The sequence below is a fragment of the Microcaecilia unicolor genome, chromosome 11 (assembly GCF_901765095.1).
Source record: "Microcaecilia unicolor chromosome 11, aMicUni1.1, whole genome shotgun sequence".
In the NCBI taxonomy this organism is placed as follows: domain Eukaryota; kingdom Metazoa; phylum Chordata; class Amphibia; order Gymnophiona; family Siphonopidae; genus Microcaecilia; species Microcaecilia unicolor.
In genome coordinates, this window is record NC_044041.1 from 64,400,161 (window position 1) to 64,422,232 (window position 22,072).

A 22,072-nucleotide genomic window follows, 5' to 3' on the forward strand; every position below is an offset into this window, starting at 1 on the left:
GTATTGAGCAGGGCTTCAATGAATTCCAATTGCTGGACAGGGTGCAGATGGGACTTTGGGTAGTTTAAAATGAACCCTAGTAGCCCAAGCACCCGAATAGTCCTCTGCATGGACTTCTGAGCACTGTCCTTTGACATTCTCTTCACTAGCCAATCTTCCAGATAGGGGAACACATGGACTACCGCAAGATGTTTTGGTAAAAACCCTGGGAGCTGACGCGAGGCCAAAAGACAACACGTGGTACTGAAACTGCTGTGTTCCTGTGAGCTGGAAGTTTTGGGATGTGAGTGTAAGCATCCTTCAAGTCAAGAGAGCATAGCCAATCATTTTCCTGAATCATGGTGAGAAAGGTGCCCAGGGAAACCATTCTGAACATTTCTTTGACTAGGAATTTGTTCAGGGCCCTTAGGTTGAGGATAGGATGCTTACCATAGGTAGGGGAGAGCACCGACACACAGGATCAATTGAGGAATTCACCATTAAGTGTGCCTGCATTTCCCTTGCTTGTCTCAGGAGAAAGAATGTTCCCCCACACATCTGAACTCTGGCACTGTGGAGAGGAATGTGAGACTTTTCTACATATCTGGTGGTCTTCTTCTAAACTGTTATAATTTTGGGCTGATATTTTGAAGAATTTGAATATGTCGATGGGATATGTATTCAGAGTGCACCAAAATTTTGCCTATTAGGTTTGGGCAATTGTCAAAGCAATAAACCATAGCTGAAGAGAATGGGATTGGCTGTAGCAAAATGTTATTCCAACTTACTGGAAAACACAATAAAGCCCTTCATTTCATGACTGGACTCTGAAATTGAGAATTAGTAAATTAACAGACAAATTAAGGGGCAAATTTGACACTATGTGAGGAATGGCTACAGTTGTATAGATCAGTGGAAGGGAGGCGTGAGGGATCATATTGGGGTGGGGGGGTATTTTTGTATTTGATGGCTTCATAAAACTGCTTTGCAAGTAATAAACATTTATTGAAATAAATTTATAAAATACCTCCATCCTCCACCATGCTGCAAACTGCCCCAACACCAAAATTTAGGCCACTGCTGCTGTCCCACCATCCTGTAAATGAACAGCATTAGTTAAAAAAAAAGAAAAAAAGAGAAACCTCTTGCAACTGCTCCACCACCCCACAAACTGGTCCTACGTCCAAAACACCCTCACCCCCAACTGCACTACCCACCAACCCCCACAAGGCGCCCTCCTCTTCAACTATAATCCCACAAACTTCCTCATCACCCCCATCTACTCCCCACAAACATAAAACATCCAAAGCGAAAAAGAAATTAGGGATCTCAGCTTGCTCATGTCCAGGACACTCTTGTTTTCACAGGCACTGCAGGAGGCTTACCGGGTGCTGAAACCAGGGGGAAGATTTCTGTGTTTGGAGTTCAGCCAAGTCAACAACCCCCTCATTTCCAGGTTGGAATATTGGACAGTTGTTGTTTTTTTTTGCATCTAAGTAGATTAAAGAAAGGGAATGGGACTTGATATGTTTGTGGAGCAGGTAAACATTGATAGTATCTTACTGTACATCTATGGAAAAACAGGCATGTTTTTTTGTAACGCTACTTCCTTAGTGTCCCAGCCACACCAGTCTGAACAAGTGGGATGGTGTTCCCTTTCCTACCAGCAGATGTAGGTAGAAAGCTGAAACCTCTAGTGACGACATTGGCTGGTGCTCTGCTGGAACTTTAATATTTCTGTAGCTCCAACAGATGGTAAGGGTGTTCATACTGGTACTGGTCCTAAGCCTAAATCCTTAGTACACAGGTTTTTTTGGCCTACACAGTGGTGGAGACTAACTGCCTCACTCCTGCCCTCTGAACTGGGGGGGGGGGGGGTGGTCAGGATGGGTCTACACCCCTCCCCTTCTAGTGTGCCCTATGGATCTAGATAGTCTAGGTCCTCAAACCAAAAGAAGGAGGAAGAAAGATGTGGGCTTCCCAGTTTTATTTTATGTCCCTGCTGTTCAGGGAAATCCAGTGGGGTGTGGGAAAGAAAAGATATTCAGGGCTTTGAATCAACAAAAACAAAAGAAAAATAGAAAAGGCTTCCACCTTTTTAGCCCAGAGGGACTGCGGGGGACCCAAGGAGTGCCAAGCTGCAGCCAGGCCAGCCGTGAGCTGGAGCACACTGCCCTAAGCAGACAGACCACAGTCAGGCTACCAGCCAGCAGATTCTGCACTGCCTGCTCAGCACAGCTGCCAGTTCCCATTGCTTGGCTTGTGATGAGCCATTTCCTTCAGTGGAAACAGCCCTGGGGGTGGTCCTGCTTTTAACTAGCCCGTAGAACTTGTGATCCCTACGGGCTTGGCAGGAACATTAGCCATTTACTCCTCAGCCCCCATAAGGGCCTTATTAAGGAGGCTGTTGCATGGGATAAAGTCACTCCTGGGCTTTTTGGGGGGGACAGGGATGAAGAGCTCTCGAGGGCCATGCCCAACCAGGTGAAGCAGCTTGGAGCACATTTGAGCCGGGTAGAGCTTAAGCTGAAACCCTAGTGATCTCAGAGAGCCTGAAGAATGTGGCCTTCCTATGAGAAGGTTTATGCATTGGACATGGGGTCAGAAAAACCTCTCTATCAGAGGAGGAGGTGCACTCTGTGGTTATTTGGCTATGTAGGAAGGAGGAACTCTATAGCATTATTGATGAGATTGCAGTTGTCTTCTGTCTCCACACAAAAGCCACTTCTGGAAGGCTTACTTGGAACCCTTAAGGCCTTTCCCTTCCAGAAAGCAATCACATGCATGATGCTGGCAGAGTTGGGATCCCTGGAGGGGAACTTAAGGGGGTGGGGAAGACTATTGAGAGTCTCTACTTCTTTCACTTGAGGGGAATGCAAATATTGGTGGGTTTCCAAGGTGGACGCCCTTGTCATATTCCTGACCAAGACAACTGCAATCCCTGTGGAGGGAGGCTCATCACTGAAGGAGACAAACAGGAGGAGGTTGGCTCACTGTCACGACTGTGACTGTATTCCATGCCTACACTCACCTTGCCCCCGGGTGGCTGGGCCCTGTGGTTGCTGTGGACTGTTTTTTTCCTGTTTCTCAGATATCTTCCAGGTTCCATTCCGGTCCTGATGTTCCAGCACTCCAGACTTGCCCCGATTTTTCTGCTGCCAAGCCTCACCTGTGACCTCATCTGTAATTGCCTTTATTAAGCTCCTGGGAATTGTCAGACTTGGCAACAGAGGTCTTCACATGTGCTTTCATCTGTGAGTGCTTGTTGTAGTTCTAGCTCTGCTAGTCCTTGTCTAGTTTGTCTTTAGCTTCAGTTCCTTACTGTTTATTTCAGTCTTGTTTGTCTTCAGTTCTGTTTCCTTTCTGGCTGTATCTGCCTTGTGTGTCTTTAGCTCCTGTTCCTTACTGCTGTATCTGCCCTGTGTGTCTTTAGCTTCTGTTCCTTACTGCTGTATCTGCCCTGTGTGTCTTTAGCTTCTGATCCTTACTGTGAGTCTCTGCCCTGTCTGTCTTCAGCTTTAGTTCCCTTCCTGCTTGTAGCATCCCGCTTGTCCATAACTTCTGCCCTACCCTGCTTGTGTCTGCCTTGTTTGAAAGTCCTGAATCCAGTTCAGCCAAGCCAAGTCTGTTCCAGCATTTGGTTCCAGTTCAGCCCAGCCAAGTCTGTTCCAGCATTTGGTTCCAGCCCTGCCCAGCCAAGTCTGTTCCAGTATTTGGTTCCAGCCAAGCCAAGTCCGCTTCAGAGTTCTGTCCAGCCAAACCCATTTGAGACTCCTGTACCTGGTACCTGCCTGTTGGTGTTTGACCTCGCTTCCAGTTTGGGTGGTTCTCCTGCTGTTGCCGGTCTCTGGCAGCAGCCCAAGGGCTCACTACTCCGGATCACCCTCAGTGGCGTGACACTCACCTTCTCCGAGGACAAGCAGGCTGCTTGTTCTCACGACTGGGTTGACGTCCAAGGGCAGCCCCCACCAACCGGAACAAAACTTTGAGGGCGATCCCGCACGCAGGGTACGTCCACCGCGCATGCGCGGCCGTCTTCCCGCCCGTGCGCGACCGTTCCCGCTCAGTCTTTTCTTTTCCGCGCAGGAGAGAGCCGCGTTCGTCTCTCTCTCTGTCAGCCCCGGAAACCGGATCGCGCTTTCGCCGCGGATTCTCTCTTTTTTCTCTTTTTTTCGTTGTCTATTTAGTTTCTTTAAAAAAAAACAAAACCGCTGAACTTTGTTTTTCCCTCATCTCTTAGCGGGGGCGTCGCGTTGCGGCCTAGTGGCCGCGCGGTCGATTTATTTTCGAGGTGTGAATTTTACCACCACCATCGACGACTTTGACTTCGCCGACGCGATTTTTCCGTCGATGTCCTCGAAGATCCCGAGTGGATTTAAAAAGTGTGGTCGGTGCGGCCGGCATATCTCGCAGACCGACCCTCACGCTTGGTGCCTCCAGTGCCTCGGGCCAGAGCACGATACCAAGACGTGTACCTTGTGTCTCGGTCTCCGGAAACGGACACAGGTAGCGAGGCAAGTTCTTCGGGACTGTCATTTTGGAACTTGCGCCGGCCCCTCGATGTCGACTTCGACGGCATCGGTATCGACGGCCGGTTCTTCGGTACCGGTATCGATGTCCACGAAATCGGCACCGACGGCATCGACCCCAGGAGCACAGGTCCCGTCGGCCCACCGGCTCTCCGGAGACGGCAGGGTGAGAGGCAGCGAGGGCAATCGGCCCCGGTCACTCCCTCTACCCAGGGCCCTCGGGACCCGAACCCTGTCTGACCCGATCCCTCAAGGCCGAGGGGGTTCTACTTCCTCCTCGTCGGTTCCACCGAGCGCCGATGACGGGCACCGCAAGAAGGCGAAGAAGCACCGTCATCGGTCGCCCACGACGCATCCGGCTCCCGGCGCCAGGGATGAGTCGACGCCGAGGAAGCAGCAGCGTCGAGAGGAGAGGTCCCCCTCTGTAGTAGAGGTACCACCACGGCAGGGTGCCAGCACTTCGGTGCAGTCTCCTGGACCCGAACAGCTTCCGGCACCGACACCTCTACCGGCCCCCTCGCCTTTCCCGACAGTGGGCCTGGACGAGTGCCTCCGAGCCATCCTTCCGGGGATCCTGGAAGGGCTGATGTGCCAGACTGTGCCGGTGCCGGGGGTGCTTGCGCCCTCGGCACCGTTGATGGAGGTGCCGGCGTGCTCTAGCCCGGTGCCGAGGCCTTCGACGCCGACGCCGCTTGCAGCGCCGGTCTCGACCACGCAGGTGGAGTCCCCGTCGATGTCGATGGAGGGAGCTTCATCCCCGCCGGCGCGGGAGTCCACCGCTTGACGACGCCACCCGAAGGCCTCACCAGGCACAGGGACAGTCCCAGCGCGCTCGTTCCCGTCAACAGCGTGCGCCTAAGCAGCCCTCTGCGCCTCCACAGCAAAAGCCGGGGACGGGCTTTTGACTGGATCCATGGGAACATAGCCGCCATCAAAGTGTCCGTGCCGGACGAACTGCCAGTCGGAGGGAGGTTAAAACTTTTTCACCAAAGGTGGCCTCTTATAACCTCCGACCAGTGGGTTCTCCAAATAGTGCGGTGCGGATACGCCCTGAATTTGGCCTGCCCTCCACCAAATTGTCCTCCGGGAGCTCAATCCTTCAGCTCCCAGCACAAGCGAGTACTTGCAGAGGAACTCTCCGCCCTTCTCAGCACCAATGCGGTCGAGCCCGTGCCACCCGGGCAGGAAGGGCAGGGATTCTATTCCAGGTACTTCCTTGTGGAAAAGAAAACAGGGGGGATGCGCCCCATCCTAGACCTGAGAGGCCTGAACAAATTCCTGGTCAAAGAAAAGTTCAGGATGCTTTCCTTGGGCACCCTTCTGCCAATGATTCAGAAAAACGATTGGCTATGTTCCCTGGATTTAAAGGACGCATACACTCACATCCCGATACTGCCAGCTCACAGACAGTATCTCAGATTCCGTCTGGGCACACGGCATTTTCAGTATTGTGTGCTGCCCTTTGGGCTCGCCTCTGCCCCACGGGTGTTCACCAAGTGCCTCATGGTGGTTGCGGCGTATCTACGCAAGCTGGGAGTGCACGTGTTCCCATATCTCGACGATTGGCTGGTCAAGAACACCTCGGAGGCAGGAGCTCTCCGGTCCATGCAGTGCACTATTCACCTCCTGGAGCTGCTGGGGTTTGTGATAAATTACCCAAAGTCCCATCTCCAGCCAGTCCAATCTCTGGAATTCATAGGAGCTCTGCTGAATTCTCAGGCCGCTCAGGCCTTCCTTCCCGAAGTGAGGGCCAACAACCTCCTGTCCCTGGCTTCCCAGACCAGAGCGTCTCAGCAGATCACAGCTCGGCAGATGTTGAGACTCCTAGGTCATATGGCCTCCACAGTTCATGTGACTCCCATGGCTCGTCTTCACATGAGATCTGCTCAATGGACCCTAGCTTCCCAGTGGTGCCAAGCCACCGGGAATCTAGAAGATGTCATCCGCCTCTCCACCAGTTGCCACACTTCACTGCACTGGTGGACCATTCGGACCAATTTGACCTTGGGACGCCCATTCCAAATTCCACAGCCCACGAAAGTGCTGACGACGGATGCGTCTCTCCTGGGTGGGGAGCTCATGTCGATGGGCTTCACACCCAAGGACTGTGGTCCCTCCAGAAAAAGGATCTTCAGATCAACCTCCTCCGAGCGGTCTGGAACGCACTGAAGGCTTTCAAAGATCGGCTGTCCTGTCAAATTATCCAAATTCGGACAGACAATCAGGTTGCAATGTATTACATCAACAAGCAGGGGGGCACCGGATCTCGCCCCCTGTGTCAGGAAGCCGTCGGGATGTGGCATTGGGCTTGCCAGTTCGGCATGCTCCTCCAAGCCACATACCTGGCAGGCATAAACAACAGTCTGGCCGACAGACTGAGCAGAGTCATGCAACCCCACGAGTGGTCGCTCCATTCCAGAGTGGTACGCAAGATCTTCCGAGAGTGGGGCACCCCCTCGGTGGACCTTTTCGCCTCTCAGACCAACCACAAGCTGCCTCTGTTCTGTTCCAGACTACAGGCACACGGCAGACTAGCGTCGGATGCCTTTCTCCTCCATTGGGGGACCGGCCTCCTGTATGCTTATCCTCCCATACCTTTGGTGGGGAAGACCTTACTGAAGCTCAAGCAAGACCACGGCACCATGATTCTGATAGCGCCTTTTTGGCCCCGTCAGATCTGGTTCCCTCTTCTTCTGGAGTTGTCCTCCGAAGAACCGTGGAGATTGGAGTGTTTTCCAACTCTCATTTCGCAGAACGACGGAGCGCTGCTGCACCCCAACCTTCAGTCTCTGGCTCTCACGGCCTGGATGTTGAGGGCGTAGACTTCGCTTCGTTGGGTCTGTCTGAGGGTGTCTCCTGTGTCTTGCTTGCCTCTAGGAAGGATTCCACTAAAAAGAGTTACTTTTTCAAGTGGAGGAGGTTTGTCGTTTGGTGTGAGAGCAAGGCCCTAGAACCTCGTTCTTGCCCTGCACAGAACCTGCTTGAATACCTTCTGCACTTATCAGAGTCTGGCCTCAAGACCAATTCAGTAAGGAATCACCTTAGTGCGATTAGTGCTTACCATTATCGTGTAGAGGGTAAAGCCATCTCTGGAGAGCCTTTAGTCGTTTGATTCATGAGAGGCTTGCTTTTGTCAAAGCCCCCTGTCAAGCCTCCTGCAGTGTCATGGGATCTCAACGTCGTCCTCACCCAGCTGATGAAACCTCCTTTCGAGCCACTGAATTCATGCCATCTGAAGTACTTGACCTGGGAGGTCATTTTCTTGGTGGCAGTTACTTCAGCTCGTAGGGTCAGTGAGCTCCAAGCCCTAGTAGCTTATGCTCCGTATACTAAATTTCATCACAACAGAGTAGTCCTCCGCACTCACCCTAAGTTCCTGCCAAAGGTGGTGTCGGAGTTCCATCTTAACCAGTCAATTGTCTTGCCAACATTCTTTCCCAGACCACATACCCGCCCTGCTGAACGTCAGTTGCACACATTGGACTGCAAAAGAGCATTGGCCTTCTACTTGGAGCGGACACAGCCCCACAGACAGTCCGCCCAATTGTTTGTTTCTTTCGACCCCAACAGGAAAGGGGTCGCTGTCAGGAAACGCACCATCTCCAATTGGCTAGCAGATTGCATTTCCTTCACTTACGCCCAGGCTGGGCTAACTCTTGAGGGTCATGTCACGGCTCATAGTGTCAGAGCCATGGCAGCGTTGGTGGCTCACTTGAAGTCAGCCACTATTGAAGAGATTTGCAAGGCTGCGACGTGGTCATCTGTCCACACATTCACATCACATTACTGCCTCCAGCAGGATTCCCGACGCGACAGTCGGTTCGGGCAGTCGATGCTGCAGAATCTGTTTGGGGTGTAAATCCAACTACACCCTCCAGGACCCGAATTTATTCTGGTCAGGCTGCACTCTGTTAGTTGTTCTTTGTAGGTCAATTTCTGTTATACCCTCGCCGTTCCGAGGTTCAATTGACCTGGGTTCTTGTTTTGAGTGAGCCTGAGAGCTAGGGATACCCCAGTCGTGAGAACAAGCAGCCTGCTTGTCCTCGGAGAAAGCGAATGATACATACCTGTAGCAGGTGTTCTCCGAGGACAGCTGGCTGATTGTTCTCACCTACCCTCCCTCCTCCCCTTTGGAGTTGCGTTTTTGATAATTTTTGCTTGTCATTCAACTGAGCGGGAACGGTCGCGCACGGGCGGGAAGACGGCCGCGCATGCGCAGTGGGCGTGCCCTGCGTGCGGGACCGCCCGCAAAGTTTTGTTCCGGTTGGTGGGGGCTGCCGTGGACATCAACCCAGTCGTGAGAACAATCAGCCTGCTGTCCTCGGAGAACACCTGCTACAGGTATGTATCATTCGCTTTCTCAAACAGGCCTTTTCCTTGACAAGCAGCAGGGGTGCAGGGTGCTGTCTGACGGTTATGTGGCTCAAGCTATACTGGTATTGACTCCAGCAGCTCCCTTATTTCCGTGAAGGTGGTACATTTGGTGTGGCCTTCATGGTGGATGTCTTATACCAATTGGTTCGTATTTTGTATCAATTGGTTGCCCTGTGGGTGTGGGACTACCTTCAGATCCTCAGGTCAATGACTGTGACCTGAGGATCTCAGGATTTCAAGGCCAGGGTGCCCCCTTCCCCTGGTGTACAAATTATCTGTTGAGGGAGGGGGTTTCTTTGGGCCCTTGAATGGATTGTAATGACCATAGATGCCAGCCTCAGAGAGTTGGGGGGCTCATTGTGGTTTGAGTGTGGTGCATTCTTTGGTCTGGCTATAAGACTTGTGCTTCTGGAGTTCTTCCCATCCTGCAAGGCAAAGCGGTGCAGGTGATGTTGGATAATGCTACAGTGGGGGGACATGGGCAGCCTAGCCATAGTGCAGGAGGCAGCAGCTGTGCTGCTTGGTCAAAAATCACTTTCTGGTGCTGTTGGTTCATGTTGCCAATCAGGACAACATTCAAACGGACTTCCTCAGCCCCTCCTTGCTGGATCCGAGGGAGGGGAGTTGAGCCGAGTGGATTTCCAACTAATATAGGTGGAGGAAGCCAGTGTTTAATCTTATGGCTTCAAGCCACAATGCCAAGGCAGCTCATTTCTTCCGTCACAAAAAAAAGAGGCCAAATCCAATTGCATCTATGTGCTTATGCTAGAGTGTCCCCAGCAGGAGCTACTCTGTTTTTTCTCCTTGGTCCTTTATAAAGACTGCACAGAATAGCCCAACATTCCTTTCTGATCCTCCTGGTGGTCCTGGACTTCTGGCTTGTGGTTTGACCCTTGAGAGGCAAGGGGTCTCAGCTACGGTGATTTCCATCCTTCTAAGGGCTTATGTTCTCCACCTCCCCAGCCTATGTTCAGGTTTGAAAGGTCTTTGGTGTGCGGAGCATTCTCTTTCTCTGTGGTGAGCGCAGGTCCTAGCGATACTGAATTTCTTGTTTGGGGAGAGGAAGTTCAACAGGGGCTGGCCCTCAGCTCCCTGAAGGTTCAGGTGGCTGCACTTGCCTGTTACAGAGGGAAAATTTGTGGCCTTTCCTTGGTAACACAGCTGGATGACTCTCAGTTCTTGAAGACAGTGTCAAGATTGTGCCCCCCTCCCCAATTCATCCTTCTCTCCCTTCATGGGACTTGAACCTCATGCTGTATGTTTGTGCAGGCCTGTCCTTTGAGCCACTGAGGGCAAACCCTCTAAAATATCTTATGCTAAAACAATTTTCCTGGTTGCTAATGCCTTGGCTTTCACGGTTTCAGAATTGCAGGCTGTTTCTTGTTGGGACCCATATTTGTCCATTTCGGATAAATTTGTCTCCATCCAGACAGTCCCGGTCTTTCTGCCGAAGGTGATTTCCCCATTCCATGGTAATTAGATTTGCCTCCCTGCTTTCGAGGACCGATTAATGGGTGCTCAGCCCAGAAAGCTTCATAAACTGGATGTGCAGGAAGTATTTCTCTGCTGCTTGCTGGAAGCAAATGATTTCTGTCTCTTGGACCATTTGTGCTGTTCCATGGGCTTCCAAGGCAACAAAATCGCACTGAATCAAGGTGGCTATCGAGGCAGCCTATGTTTGTTGGAATAAACCGGTTCCAAGGAGCCTTAGGGCTCATACTACTTGTGCATAGGCACCTCATGGACATAGGCTTGTGTGGTTTCACCGGAAGACATTTGCAAGGTGGCCACGGTCATTTTTTCACACCTTTGTGAAGCATTAAAGACTTGATATTCTAGCCAGAGACTACTCGGCCTTTAGCAGGGTGGTTGATCCAGGGGTCCTTATCTGTCCCCTCCCAGGGAGATTCTGCTTAGGTACATCCCCATTGTTCAGGCTGGTGTGGTTGGGACACTAAGGAAGGTGAAATTTAGTCATGCCTGTTTTCATTTCCTTTAGTCTAGCCACCCCAGTCTGGGACCCGCCCTGGGCTCTGCTTTTCTCTCACTGTGGCCCCAGTGCTCAAAAGTAAACGTGGACCCTAGAGGCCATTAGCGCCATACTAACGCCTGCATTTACCTGTGCAGGAAATAACGAGCGTGCCAGGCACTAACACAAGTAGCATGTAAATGTAGTCAGGCTCGTGTAAATGAGGTTGCAATGCTTAGAAAAGAGCATCTGAAACAAACTGCCTTACTACTGCAAAAAATAATGCCAGGTCAGAGCAGGCATTAGGGTGTTGGAAGAGAGGATTTCCCGTAATTTCCATGCTTCTCTCCTGATTCTTTCTGCAAAATCTGTATTTGATTACTTTTGGAAGCAAAAGGAAGCCTGCGCAAGCTCTTAAGCATTAGTCATAAGAAACAGAAGCCCCACACGAAAGCACACATTGGCATCTATTTCCTGTGTCTAAATATGTTTCCAAGCTAAAAAAATATTTTAAACTCTTATATTTAGGCTGCAGAAAAGAGATGCCAATATGTGCTTCACATTTAGGTTTTACCAGGTGAATGCACACAGGAACCGAGCTTACTGTGAAACTTTCTAGCGCATGCGCCAAGCATAATCCTCCCACCAAACTCCCTAATGCTCAATGCTGTGAGCGTGCCTATTATTTGCATCTCATTAGCATTGATCTTTACGGCATTCTTCTACTCTGTTCCAGCGGTATTTTTAAAGTGCTATTCCAAAAAGCGCTGGAGTTTTCAGCATAAGGGCCTTTGTATTTAGTTTAGACTAGAGGTTAATTGTGGAATTTTAATCATGCAGTTGCAGATGGGGCTTTCGGATGACTCGCAGGACCTTACACTGCTTTGGTAGTGCCATACTAGAAAGTTCCAGCAGAGCACCAGCGCTGCGTACGTCTAGTAGCACTATAGAAATGATAAGTAGTAGTAGTAAAATGATAAGTAGTTATATCCCAATGATGTCGCTGGAAGCTTTAGCTCTCTACCTGATCTGCTGGTACAAAAGGGAAAACAATCTCACTTGTCCAGACTGGTGTAGCTGGCCTAAAGGAAAGCTAATTAACATGTATGACTAAATTTCACCTTTGCTTTTCTTCTAACAGAATCTATGATTTGTATAGTTTCCAAGTTATCCCAGTCTTGGGTGAGGTGATTGTTGGAGATTGGAAGTCCTACCAGTACCTTGTAGAGAGCATCCGACTCTTCCCTGCCCAGGTAAAGTGCATGACCGAGAATAGGGTAAATTGGACAGGAATAAGAATGTTCTATTGGCTGAGGCTTCATTTGCTTTATGAAGTGTCAAGGAACTGAGCTTTAGAAGAGTTAACACAGTCATTTGGATATACTGTCACAGAAAATAAGGCTTTATTACATGAACCAAAAAGACGGCTTCATGCAGTAATGAACATCTAACATAGATTGCTAAATTCATTCTCTTAACTTGCCTATATACATACTATATACATACACACACATACGTATGTGTGTGTGTGTGTGTGTGTATATATATATATATATATATATATATAATTTTTTTTCTGTAAGACAAACATTTTCCTTCCCAGTCTTTTAATACAAGCTCTACAGCACATAAACACCTACAAAATGAATTTTGGTTTAGAACTAGTAAGAAATGTGGAAGGGAGGCATACCATAAACACCCATCTTAAACATCAAAAAATAAGACTTTACATGACATAGACATAATTGAAATCTTATCACTTGACTGATCAACCTCCTTACCACTAAAGAATAAGCATAACCACTTCAGTCTCTATGTCGAATATGCTCTCTCCATAGTCAATGACCTAAAGAATGAAACAACCCAATTTCGTACTCAGGAACGTTCATGTATTACTATAATTTATTCTTCCAATTTCTTACTCAGGAACTTTCATGTATTATCATAATTTATTCTTCCTTAACATATCTATACCATGATCTGTTCACGTATGTTATGTTACATGTATGTTACCTACCATGTATATATGCAACTTAACACATTACCATTTGTAATTCTGTTACCCGGAAATGGCAACTGCCATTACGGCAAATGTAAGCCACATTGAGCCTGCAAATCGTTGAGAAAATGTGGGATACAAAAGCTACAAATAAATAAATATGGTTCCCAAAATAATTAGAGCCTAGCCCCTAAACTTGTCTGCTTTGGCCATATGCTACCCCTTCCAGATGTTCTTATCTAAGTATAGATATCAAAGGACTTCTTAAGAACATAAGAATAGCCATAGTGGGTCAGACCAATAGTCCATCTAGCCCCAGTATCCTGTTTCCAGCAGTGGCCAACCAGGTCACAAGTACTTGGCAGAAACCCAAATAGTGGCAACATTCCATATTCTCAATCCTAGGACAGACTATGGACTTTTCCTTCAGGAACTTGTCCAAACCTTTTTTTTTTTTTAACCCAGATATGCAAACTGCTGTTACTACATCCTCCAGCAAAGAGTTCCAGAGCTTAACTGTTTGTTGAGTGAAAAAATATTTCCTCTTGTTTGTTCTAAAAGTATATCCATGTAACTTGAGTGTCCCCTAGTCTTTGTACTTTTGAAAGGTGAAATTAGATCTTACCTGCTAATTTTCTTTCCTCTAGACCCTCCAGACCGGTCAAGACGCGTGGGTTATGTCCTCCTACCAGCAGAGGGAGACTGAGAAAACACTAAGCTTTTGAAGCCTGTATATATAACCTGTGCAGAACCTCCACTAGCCAGTATAACCCTGACAAAGCAGAGAAACAAAAAACACTAACAACAACTAGCAACCCTGTACGTGGTCACAGTAAACTGCAAAAACAAGAAACATCTTCCGCTTGCTCTTACGGAAACATGTCCGTTTGCCTTTGATAAAACAGTTGGGCTTCTACAGGTGGACTATCAAAGAAGAGCCCCACCTGTCCCGGACTCCTATCACAAAACAGAAATAAACAGTCTGCAATTAGAGAAACAACAATCTACAGCAGCCAAGAATTATCCAACCAACACACCTCCTGGCCTCCAATACAGACAGGGCGGGCTCTTGACCGGTCTGGAGGGTCTAGAGGAAAGAAAATTAGCAGGTAAGATCTAATTTCACCTTCCTCAGCGACCCTCCAGATCGGTCAAGACGCGTGGGACGTACCAGAGCAGTAACTAACTTACGGGAGGGACCTACTAAGGCCAGAGGTCAAAACTGCTGCCCCAAAGCGCACCTCGTCCTTTGCATGCACAGGAATCCTATAATGCTCCACAAAGGAATGCAACGAAAACCAAACCGCAGCCCAACAAATATCTAACAGAGAAATCATACTATTCTCCGCCCACGAGGCTGCCATTCCCCTAGTGGAATGAGCAGACCAGCCCCTAGGCACCACAGGACCCTTCACCAAGTAAGCAGATGCAACCGCCTCCTTCAACCACCGTGCTATGGTCACCTTAGGAGCCGCTGCACCCTTCTTTGGGCCACCATGAAGAACGAACAAACGGTCAGAGGCTCTGAAGTCCTGAGTTCCAGAGAGATAACAACTCAAACTCTCCTGACATCCAGCTTGGCAATACCACGCTGCTCCGAATCTCCAGCCATATCACCCAACACTGGCAGAGAGATGACCTGATTAACATGGAACTCGGAAACCACCTTGGGCAAAAAAAGGAAAGCACCGTCCGCAACGAAACCTTTCCCTCAGAAAGGACAAAAATGGTTCCCTACAAGACAAAGCCTGAAGCTCTGAAACACTCCGTGCTGAAGTAATCGCCACCAACAAGACCGTCTTTAAAGATAAATCCTTACAAGATGCAGATACCAGCGGCACAAACGGAGGCCTGATCAAAGCATCCAAAACTAGCTTCAAATCCCACGGAGGCACCATCCGTCACTGAGGTGGACGCAGCAACTTAACACCCTTCAAAAAACGCACTACCTCAGGCACAGACGCGAAGGACTTTCACTGAAGCTTCCCACGAAAACATGACAAAGCTGCCACCTGAACCTTCAGTGTAGACAAGGCCAGACCCCTATCAACACCATCGTGCAAAAATTCCAAAACTTCCGCCACCGAAGAGCGAAACGGCCGAACTCGATGGTCTTCACACCAGTGCTCAAAGATTCTCCAAACCCGGACATACGCCAAGGAAGGGATCGTCTACGGCAACTCAACATCGTAGCAAAGCCACTGGACGAAAGCCCTTCTTCTTCAACTTGTGCCGCTCAAGAGCCAAGCCATAAGCGAAAACCGAGCCGGAACCGGCATGATTATCGGGCTTTGACACAGAACTGATCCCAACAAAGGCAGGGCCGCCGCCCCTGCCAACCGCACCAGGTCTCCGTACCATGGTCGATGCTGCCAATCCGGAGCTACCAGAATCACCCGACCGAAGTGATGTTCGATGCGCTATATTACTCGACCGACTAACAGCCACGGAGGAAACACATACAGTCACTCCCGAGGCCAAGGCAACAGAAGAGCGTCGATTCCCTCCGCTCAAGGGTCTCTTCAGCGACTGAAAAAACAAAAATCTCTGAACTTGCGCATAGCGAGCCGTTGCCCTAAGATCACCGAAAGTCCCCAGACCGACACAACTCACTGGAACACTGACCGAAGAAAAGACCACTCTCTGGGATCTAGAGTGTGCCTGCTGAGATAATCTGCATCTATGTGACCTACCCCGGCCACATGCGCTGCCAAGAGAGCCTGAAGATGAGTTCAACTGCGCCGCCAAGGCTCTTCGTCCCCCCTTGACGGTTGACATATGCTACTGCCATGGCATTGTCACAGAGCACTCGGACTGCCTTGTGGCGAACCACCGACGTCAAGGCCTGGAGCACCACCCGAATGGCCCGAGTTTCCAGCCGGTTGATGGACCCACTCTGCTTCTGCCCGAGACCACCGGCCTTGAGCTACCTGACCGAGACAATGTGCCCCCCACCTTGCAGACTGGCATCCGTGACCATTACCAGCCCCTGTGGGGACTCCAATGGCATTCCTGTTCCCAAATTGCGCGGGTTGAGCCACCAGCGGAGACTGAGACAAGGGGCCACCGACAGCGGACAACACATTTCCAAGTCCTGCGACAGAGGGGACCAATGACTGAACAGAGCTGACTGTACCTGACGCATGTGCGCCCTGGCCCACGGAACTACCTCTATGGTCGCCGCCATCAGGCCCAGGACCTGACGATAAGTACGGGCCGTCGGCGCCTTCTCTGCAAGGAACCGACAAATCGGACCCTGTAACTTGGAACCAAAAGGCTGCACGAAGGAAAGTGAAGATAAGCTTCCGTCAAATCCAGGGAAGTGAGAAACTCTCCTTTCCGGACCGCACCAGTGACCGACCGCAACGTCTCCATCCGGAAGAGGGCACCTTGAGTGCCGCATTGACCCTTTTGAGATCTAAAATGGGACGAAAAGTGTCCTCTTTCTTGTGGACCACAAAATAGATCAAATAGCACCCTGAGCGTTGCTGATCTGAAGGAACAGGAACCACGGCTCCCAATGCGAGCAGCCACCGCAGAGTCCATAGACCGCTATTAAATGGACTTGGAAAAATTCCGCATTTTTAGGTATAACTTGTCTGGAATGTTTTTACGTTTGGGGAGCGTGCCAGGTGCCCTTGACCTGGATTGGCCACTGTCGGTGACAGGATGCTGGGCTAGATGGACCTTTGGTCTTTCCCAGTATGGCACTACTTATGTACTTATGTACTTATGTACCGACAGAGGGATTCCAGAAACACTTCGGGAGAACAGCGCATATCCGCCTCGAAACACCTTGAGAACCCACTGATCTGACCTGATTTGGGCCCAGCTCTGGTAAAACAGACTCAGCCGAGCCCCAACATGCACCAGAGCCTGAGCCCGCACACCTTCATTGGGAATTGCGGCGTGAATACTAACCTCCTACGGAAAAGCCACGCCCTCCGCGACGATTCTCACGAAAGAACTGTGCGCGCTGGAAAAACCGACCCCTAGAGGTCCTACTACTATTAAACATTTCTATAGCACTACTAGACTTATACAGCGCTGTCCAAATTAACATGAAAAGACAGTCCCTGCTCAACAGAGCTCACAATCTAAATTGGACAGACCAACAGACAGCTAGGGGTAGGTCCCACTCGATCTGCCCGGCCTATACCGCTGAGCCTCCCTAAACCGTCCCCGAGAGGAACTAGTTCTGGCCCCTGCCTTGAACCGAAAATCTGGAAGCCATAGAACCTTGGTATCACTAAGACCTCACACTAACTTGTCCAAATCTTCTCCAAAGAGCATAGCTCCCTTAAGTGGCAGAGACCCACAACCATAGCCATATTTTTTGTCTGAAGTAGGCAACAAATCATAAAAGCCTCAGACAAAAAGGATGAACCCATGTCCAAGTCGGCTAACTCCTGACCCCCAGAAGAACCAACATCTACCGAATCATCCAGGAGCTTCTCGGCCCAACGAAAACATGCCCGAGCTACCAGACCCCCACAAACCGAGGCCTGCAGGGCTAGAGCCGACAAAATAAAACTACGCTTGAGAAAAGATCCCAACTTCCTATCCTGAGGATCACGGAGGGCCGTTCCTCCATCAACCGGGATAGCCGTAGCTATAATTACTGCCGTCACTACTGCATCTACCGTGGGAGCCTTAAAGGAATCCCTATCGTCCTGAGGGAGGGGATAAAGCCTCGCCATTGCCTTTGCCACCTTACACGGCAAATCCCATTCCTGACAAATCATCTCCCGGAGATCCTTGTTCATAGGGAAGGATCACGCCTGACGCTGAATGCCCTTCACCAACGGATCCTGGACAGTTTCCCCCAAAGCCACCTCAGGACCAAACTGAAGGGTGGACGACACCTGATCTATGAGTTCTGACAGCTCATCTCTATGGAAAATCCGCACTATTGAAGGATCCTCTCCAGGAATCCACCAATCCTGCTCCTGAGAGCCGTCAATTCCATCTGACTCCCCCAGATCACTAAGCACAGCTTCTGCAGCTACAGGAGAAAAACATTGCCTGTCCTCTGACCACTCTAACCGTGGTCTCTCAGCCAAGACGGAAATAGCCCCCTCTTCCAATTAGGGGGGGGGGGGGTCCCGATCTCCAGGCCTGATACCGCGTCCAGACAAAATCTGGAGGAAAGCCCACCATTCCTGGACCGTCATTAGGTTTTTTTTGTGCCAAAAACGGAGGCCGCAGGCCCAAAAACAGCTGGCTCCACGGGCCGCATCAGACTCAAGATGGCGGCTGTTCCTGCCGAAACTGTTCCCGCTGACAGCAGCCCTGCCTACGCTCCCGCTGACCCGGAGAATCCCGACACCATCGATCCCTCCGCGGTCAAGTCGGGGGGTGCCGCAGCCACCTTTATAGGTGCACCGCAAAGCTACACTGAGCACCCGGTGCCTCTACCCCTCGCCATGAGCACGCGCGACATCGGAGGAGCTACTACTACTACTACTACTACTACTACTACTACTACTACTACTACTACTACTACTACTATTTAGCATTTCTATAGCGCTACAAGGCATACGCAGCGCTGTACAAACATAGAAGAAAGACAGTCCCTGCTCAAAGAGCTTACAATCTAATAGACAAAAAAATAAAGTAAGCAAATCAAATCAATTAATGTGAACGGGAAGGAAGAGAGGAGGGTAGGTGGAGGCGAGTGGTTACGAGTCAAAAGCAATGTTAAAGAGGTGGCCGCCATAAACCACGAGGGAAGGGAAAAGCTGTTCCGCTAAAGCGCCAAACCAAAAACTCCCTCACACTGCAAAAGCACTGAAGAAAGCGCTGCTCTCTCGTTCCAGCAAGGAATCGAAACCCCCGTTCGGTCCGCTGAAATAAAGAAATAAATGCCCTTAAAGGCACAGTACTCCAACTCTGGCAGCTGGAAATTGTAAGGCACTCAAGGCTACAATACTGAGAAAGCAGCCGAGGCACAAAGCTGCCAAGCAAAACGAAATAGAATAACTGACCTTAAAGGCACAGTACTCTAATTCTGGCAGCTGGAAATTGTAAGGCACTCAAGGCTACAATACTGAGAAAGCAGCCGAGGCACAAAGCTGCCAAGCAAAATGAAATAGAATAACTGACCTTAAAGGCACAGTACTCTAATTCTGGCATCTGGAAATTGTAAGGCACTCAAGGCTACAATACTGAGAAAGCAGCCGAGGCACAAAGCTGGCAAGCAAATGAAATAGAATAACTGACCTTAAAGGCACAGTACTCTAATTCTGGCATCTGGAAATTGTAAGGCACTCAAGGCTACAATACTGAGAAAGCAGCCGAGGCACAAAACTGCCAAGCAAACAGAAATAGAGAGCAGCACAGGGGGAGGGACCCAAACATAGGTGTAACACCCCAGGGGGAAAAACTGGGCCCTACCAGACCCAGGGCCCCAAAGCACTTTTTTTTTTTTTTTTTTTACACACACGTACAGGGTACTGCAACAGAATAAAGTTTGGAAGGAAAAAATCCTACGACCCAATGACAAACTACCTCACCAGATTATTGGAGACTGCACAGGCTGTCAACTGCTACCTCTGCTGAGACTGAGAAAATACTGGCTAGTGGAGGTTCTGCACAGGTTATATATACAGGCTTCAAAAGCTTAGTGTTTTCTCAGTCTCCCTCTGCTGGTAGGAGGACATAACCCACGCGTCTTGACCGGTCTGGAGGGTCGCTGAGGAATGATGGATTCACAAAGCAGTTTCCTACAACCTGTTTATATAGTAAAAAGCTTAGTATGAATTAGTTGTAAGATCAGGAATTGACTTTCACATAAGCCAGAAGTTGTTCAAGCATAGCAAATAATTCAACGCAGCATTTGAAGTGTTGTATTTTGCTAATCCTTTCACTTCTTGATTTTAGGAGGAGTTTAAGGCTATGATTGAAGATGCAGGTTTCATGAAGGTGAATTACCATAACCTTGCATCTGGTATTGCTGCCATTCACTCTGGTTTCAAACTCTGAAATTATACTCGACATAACATGTGAGGTCTGTTCTTAGTTAAGACGCCAACATTTCTGGCCAGGGTGCAAAGAATTTCACTGAATGAAGATAATAACCTCAAGCTAAGCCAGATGTTTCGATATGTGTTGGGAATCTGCTGGAGAACCAGAATTATGAAGCTGCAATCTTTCCAAAAGGGTCATGATTTTGTGTTCAGTATAAACCACTGCTTTCATTCTTTGGGGGATTTAATACATGAAAGAATCGCCCAAATCGGTGTTCTTCATTACAAGACCCAGGGACCAGTGGTAGTCCTATTGACTCTAGCTGTCTCTCCCTGCATCTCCTCCTCCCCCGAAAATGCCCCTTAAGTAGACACACTCTTTATCCAAAATAGCTGTTCTGTTTTCTTTTGGCTTGACATAGCTGTCGGTGAATTTCAGCCACTCAGTGTCCAGACTCCTGTACTAGTCTTGTGAGGACAGAACATGAAATGAGAATGAACTTCCTTCTCAAGGTTACCTATTTGTTTAGGACATTGTTGATTATTGTGTCAGAAAAGAGGAGGAATGGCTTGAGAACCAGAAAAACCCAGTTCAATTCCCACTGCAGCTCCTTGTGACCCTGGGCGAGTCACTTAACCCTCCATTACCCCAGATACAAAAAAAAAAAAAATTAGATTGTGAGCCCACTAGGAACAGAAAGTACCTGAATATAACATGTAAGCTGTTTTGATTGTACCACAAGGCAGGATATCAAAAGAAGGCCTTCTCAGTTGTATAGAAGATGTGCTTCACAGCTAAAGAGGAGGGGAGATTGGAGTTCTAGTCTGCTGTTGCATGCTTTACTGAAGTTACATCATCCCAGTGGGGAGGTTCTGATACAGTTGGAACAAGTGGGATGGATATTGATGCCCTGTTGTGGATAGCAGGGGTGGAAGGTAGTCCTTGGAGTAGTCATGTATTAGGGCTACATTGCAGATGTAGGAGCAAATGAGAGGGAGGCTAGGGCAAGGAGTGGGATTTCCAGGTTGTCACCAATAAGGCATGTGAAGGCTTTTGTACCAGGTTAGTGAGGAGAGGCCTTTAAGTGGGAAAGGGTGGGAGTAATGCACCTGTAGTAGAGGGGAACTGGATCCTTGGCTTTCAAGAGAAGCAAGAGAGATGATCTTCAGGTGGGGGACTATTTTGCATTTTTGCAAGTAGTCTCCTTTCAGAAAAAAAGAAAATAGGACAGAGAAACCATTTGCTCCTGTGGAGGTTCTGTGTTGGCAGAGAACACTGTGAACAGGGAGACAGGTGGTGTCTGATCTGTATGCCCTTTGGTGGAAATCCAGGCAGTTAAGCATCGGTCTATGGAAGCTTGGGAAAAGGAGTTAGGTGTTCAGCTGGGAGAATGTTTGGTGGAACATAAGCAGGGTCTCTGCACAACAGCCCTAGAAAATTGGTTTAAGTTATGTTGGTATCTGACTCGGAAGAGGCTACACAAGATATATCCCAGTTCCCAACTCTGCTGAAGATGTGAGGTTATGGGTTCCATGCTGAACACTTGGTGGAATTGTCTGGGAACAGATTATAGAGTATATCTCAAAGCAACACTCCAAGTGGAAGTTCCTAGAGCAGTGTTTCCCAAGTCCAGTCCTGGAGTACCCCTTGCCAGTCAGGTTTTCAGGATATCCGCAATGATTATGTATGAACTTGATTTGCATACACTGCCTCCATTGGGGGAACAGGATGTAATCATGAGCTTGTAATTCACTTTCCACTTGTGGCCTAGGAGAGTGAATCCGAGCTAAGAGGTTAATGTTTAAGTTCTCTTTCTGTTAGGGTTGAAGTGTAAGTTGAAGACTTCAGAGCATGATTTCTACATTTGTAAATTGTTACTTGCTGGAATTGTATATGAAATTTGATCAATAAAAAGTTTATATGGTTTTCATTGTTTTGTTTTTTTACTCTGGTAATGAAGTCTGCTATATGCAACCTCTACAATATATGAGAATTCAGTTATTTTGCAATTAGTGCTGCTTAAGGGAGCTTTCGCTATAACTTTATTATAAACACCAAGTACTTTACAAATGTAGCATCACACTTAATGAATTTTTGAAACATTTGGTATAGGATAGATCAGTCACTAGAGGCTGAAGATCACTAGCTCTAGATGTCAAAGTGACAGATCACAGGAATTTGGTGGCTTAAAGGAAGCATTCATAAACTGGGTTAGAACAATGTTGAGGTCCCAAGACACAGCAGGTGGTTTGA

General features: G+C 48.9%; 1 protein-coding gene across 2 annotated transcripts in view; it reads left to right on the plus strand.

Annotated features, from left to right (window-relative positions):
• Positions 1-21,749, plus strand: part of COQ5 (coenzyme Q5, methyltransferase) — an 80,852-nt gene extending 59,103 nt beyond the window's left edge. Inside the window, exons 5-7 of one of the 2 annotated variants that reach the window (XM_030217732.1) lie at positions 1,347-1,435; positions 11,993-12,104; positions 19,733-21,749. In XM_030217732.1, coding sequence (XP_030073592.1) covers positions 1,347-1,435; positions 11,993-12,104; positions 19,733-19,834 — 303 coding nt within the window. In that variant the 3' untranslated portion in view covers positions 19,835-21,749. The remainder of the gene's footprint in view (positions 1-1,346; positions 1,436-11,992; positions 12,105-19,732) is intronic. The other variant, XM_030217733.1, reaches the window with a different exon arrangement.
• The last annotated feature ends 323 nt before the right edge of the window (positions 21,750-22,072 follow it).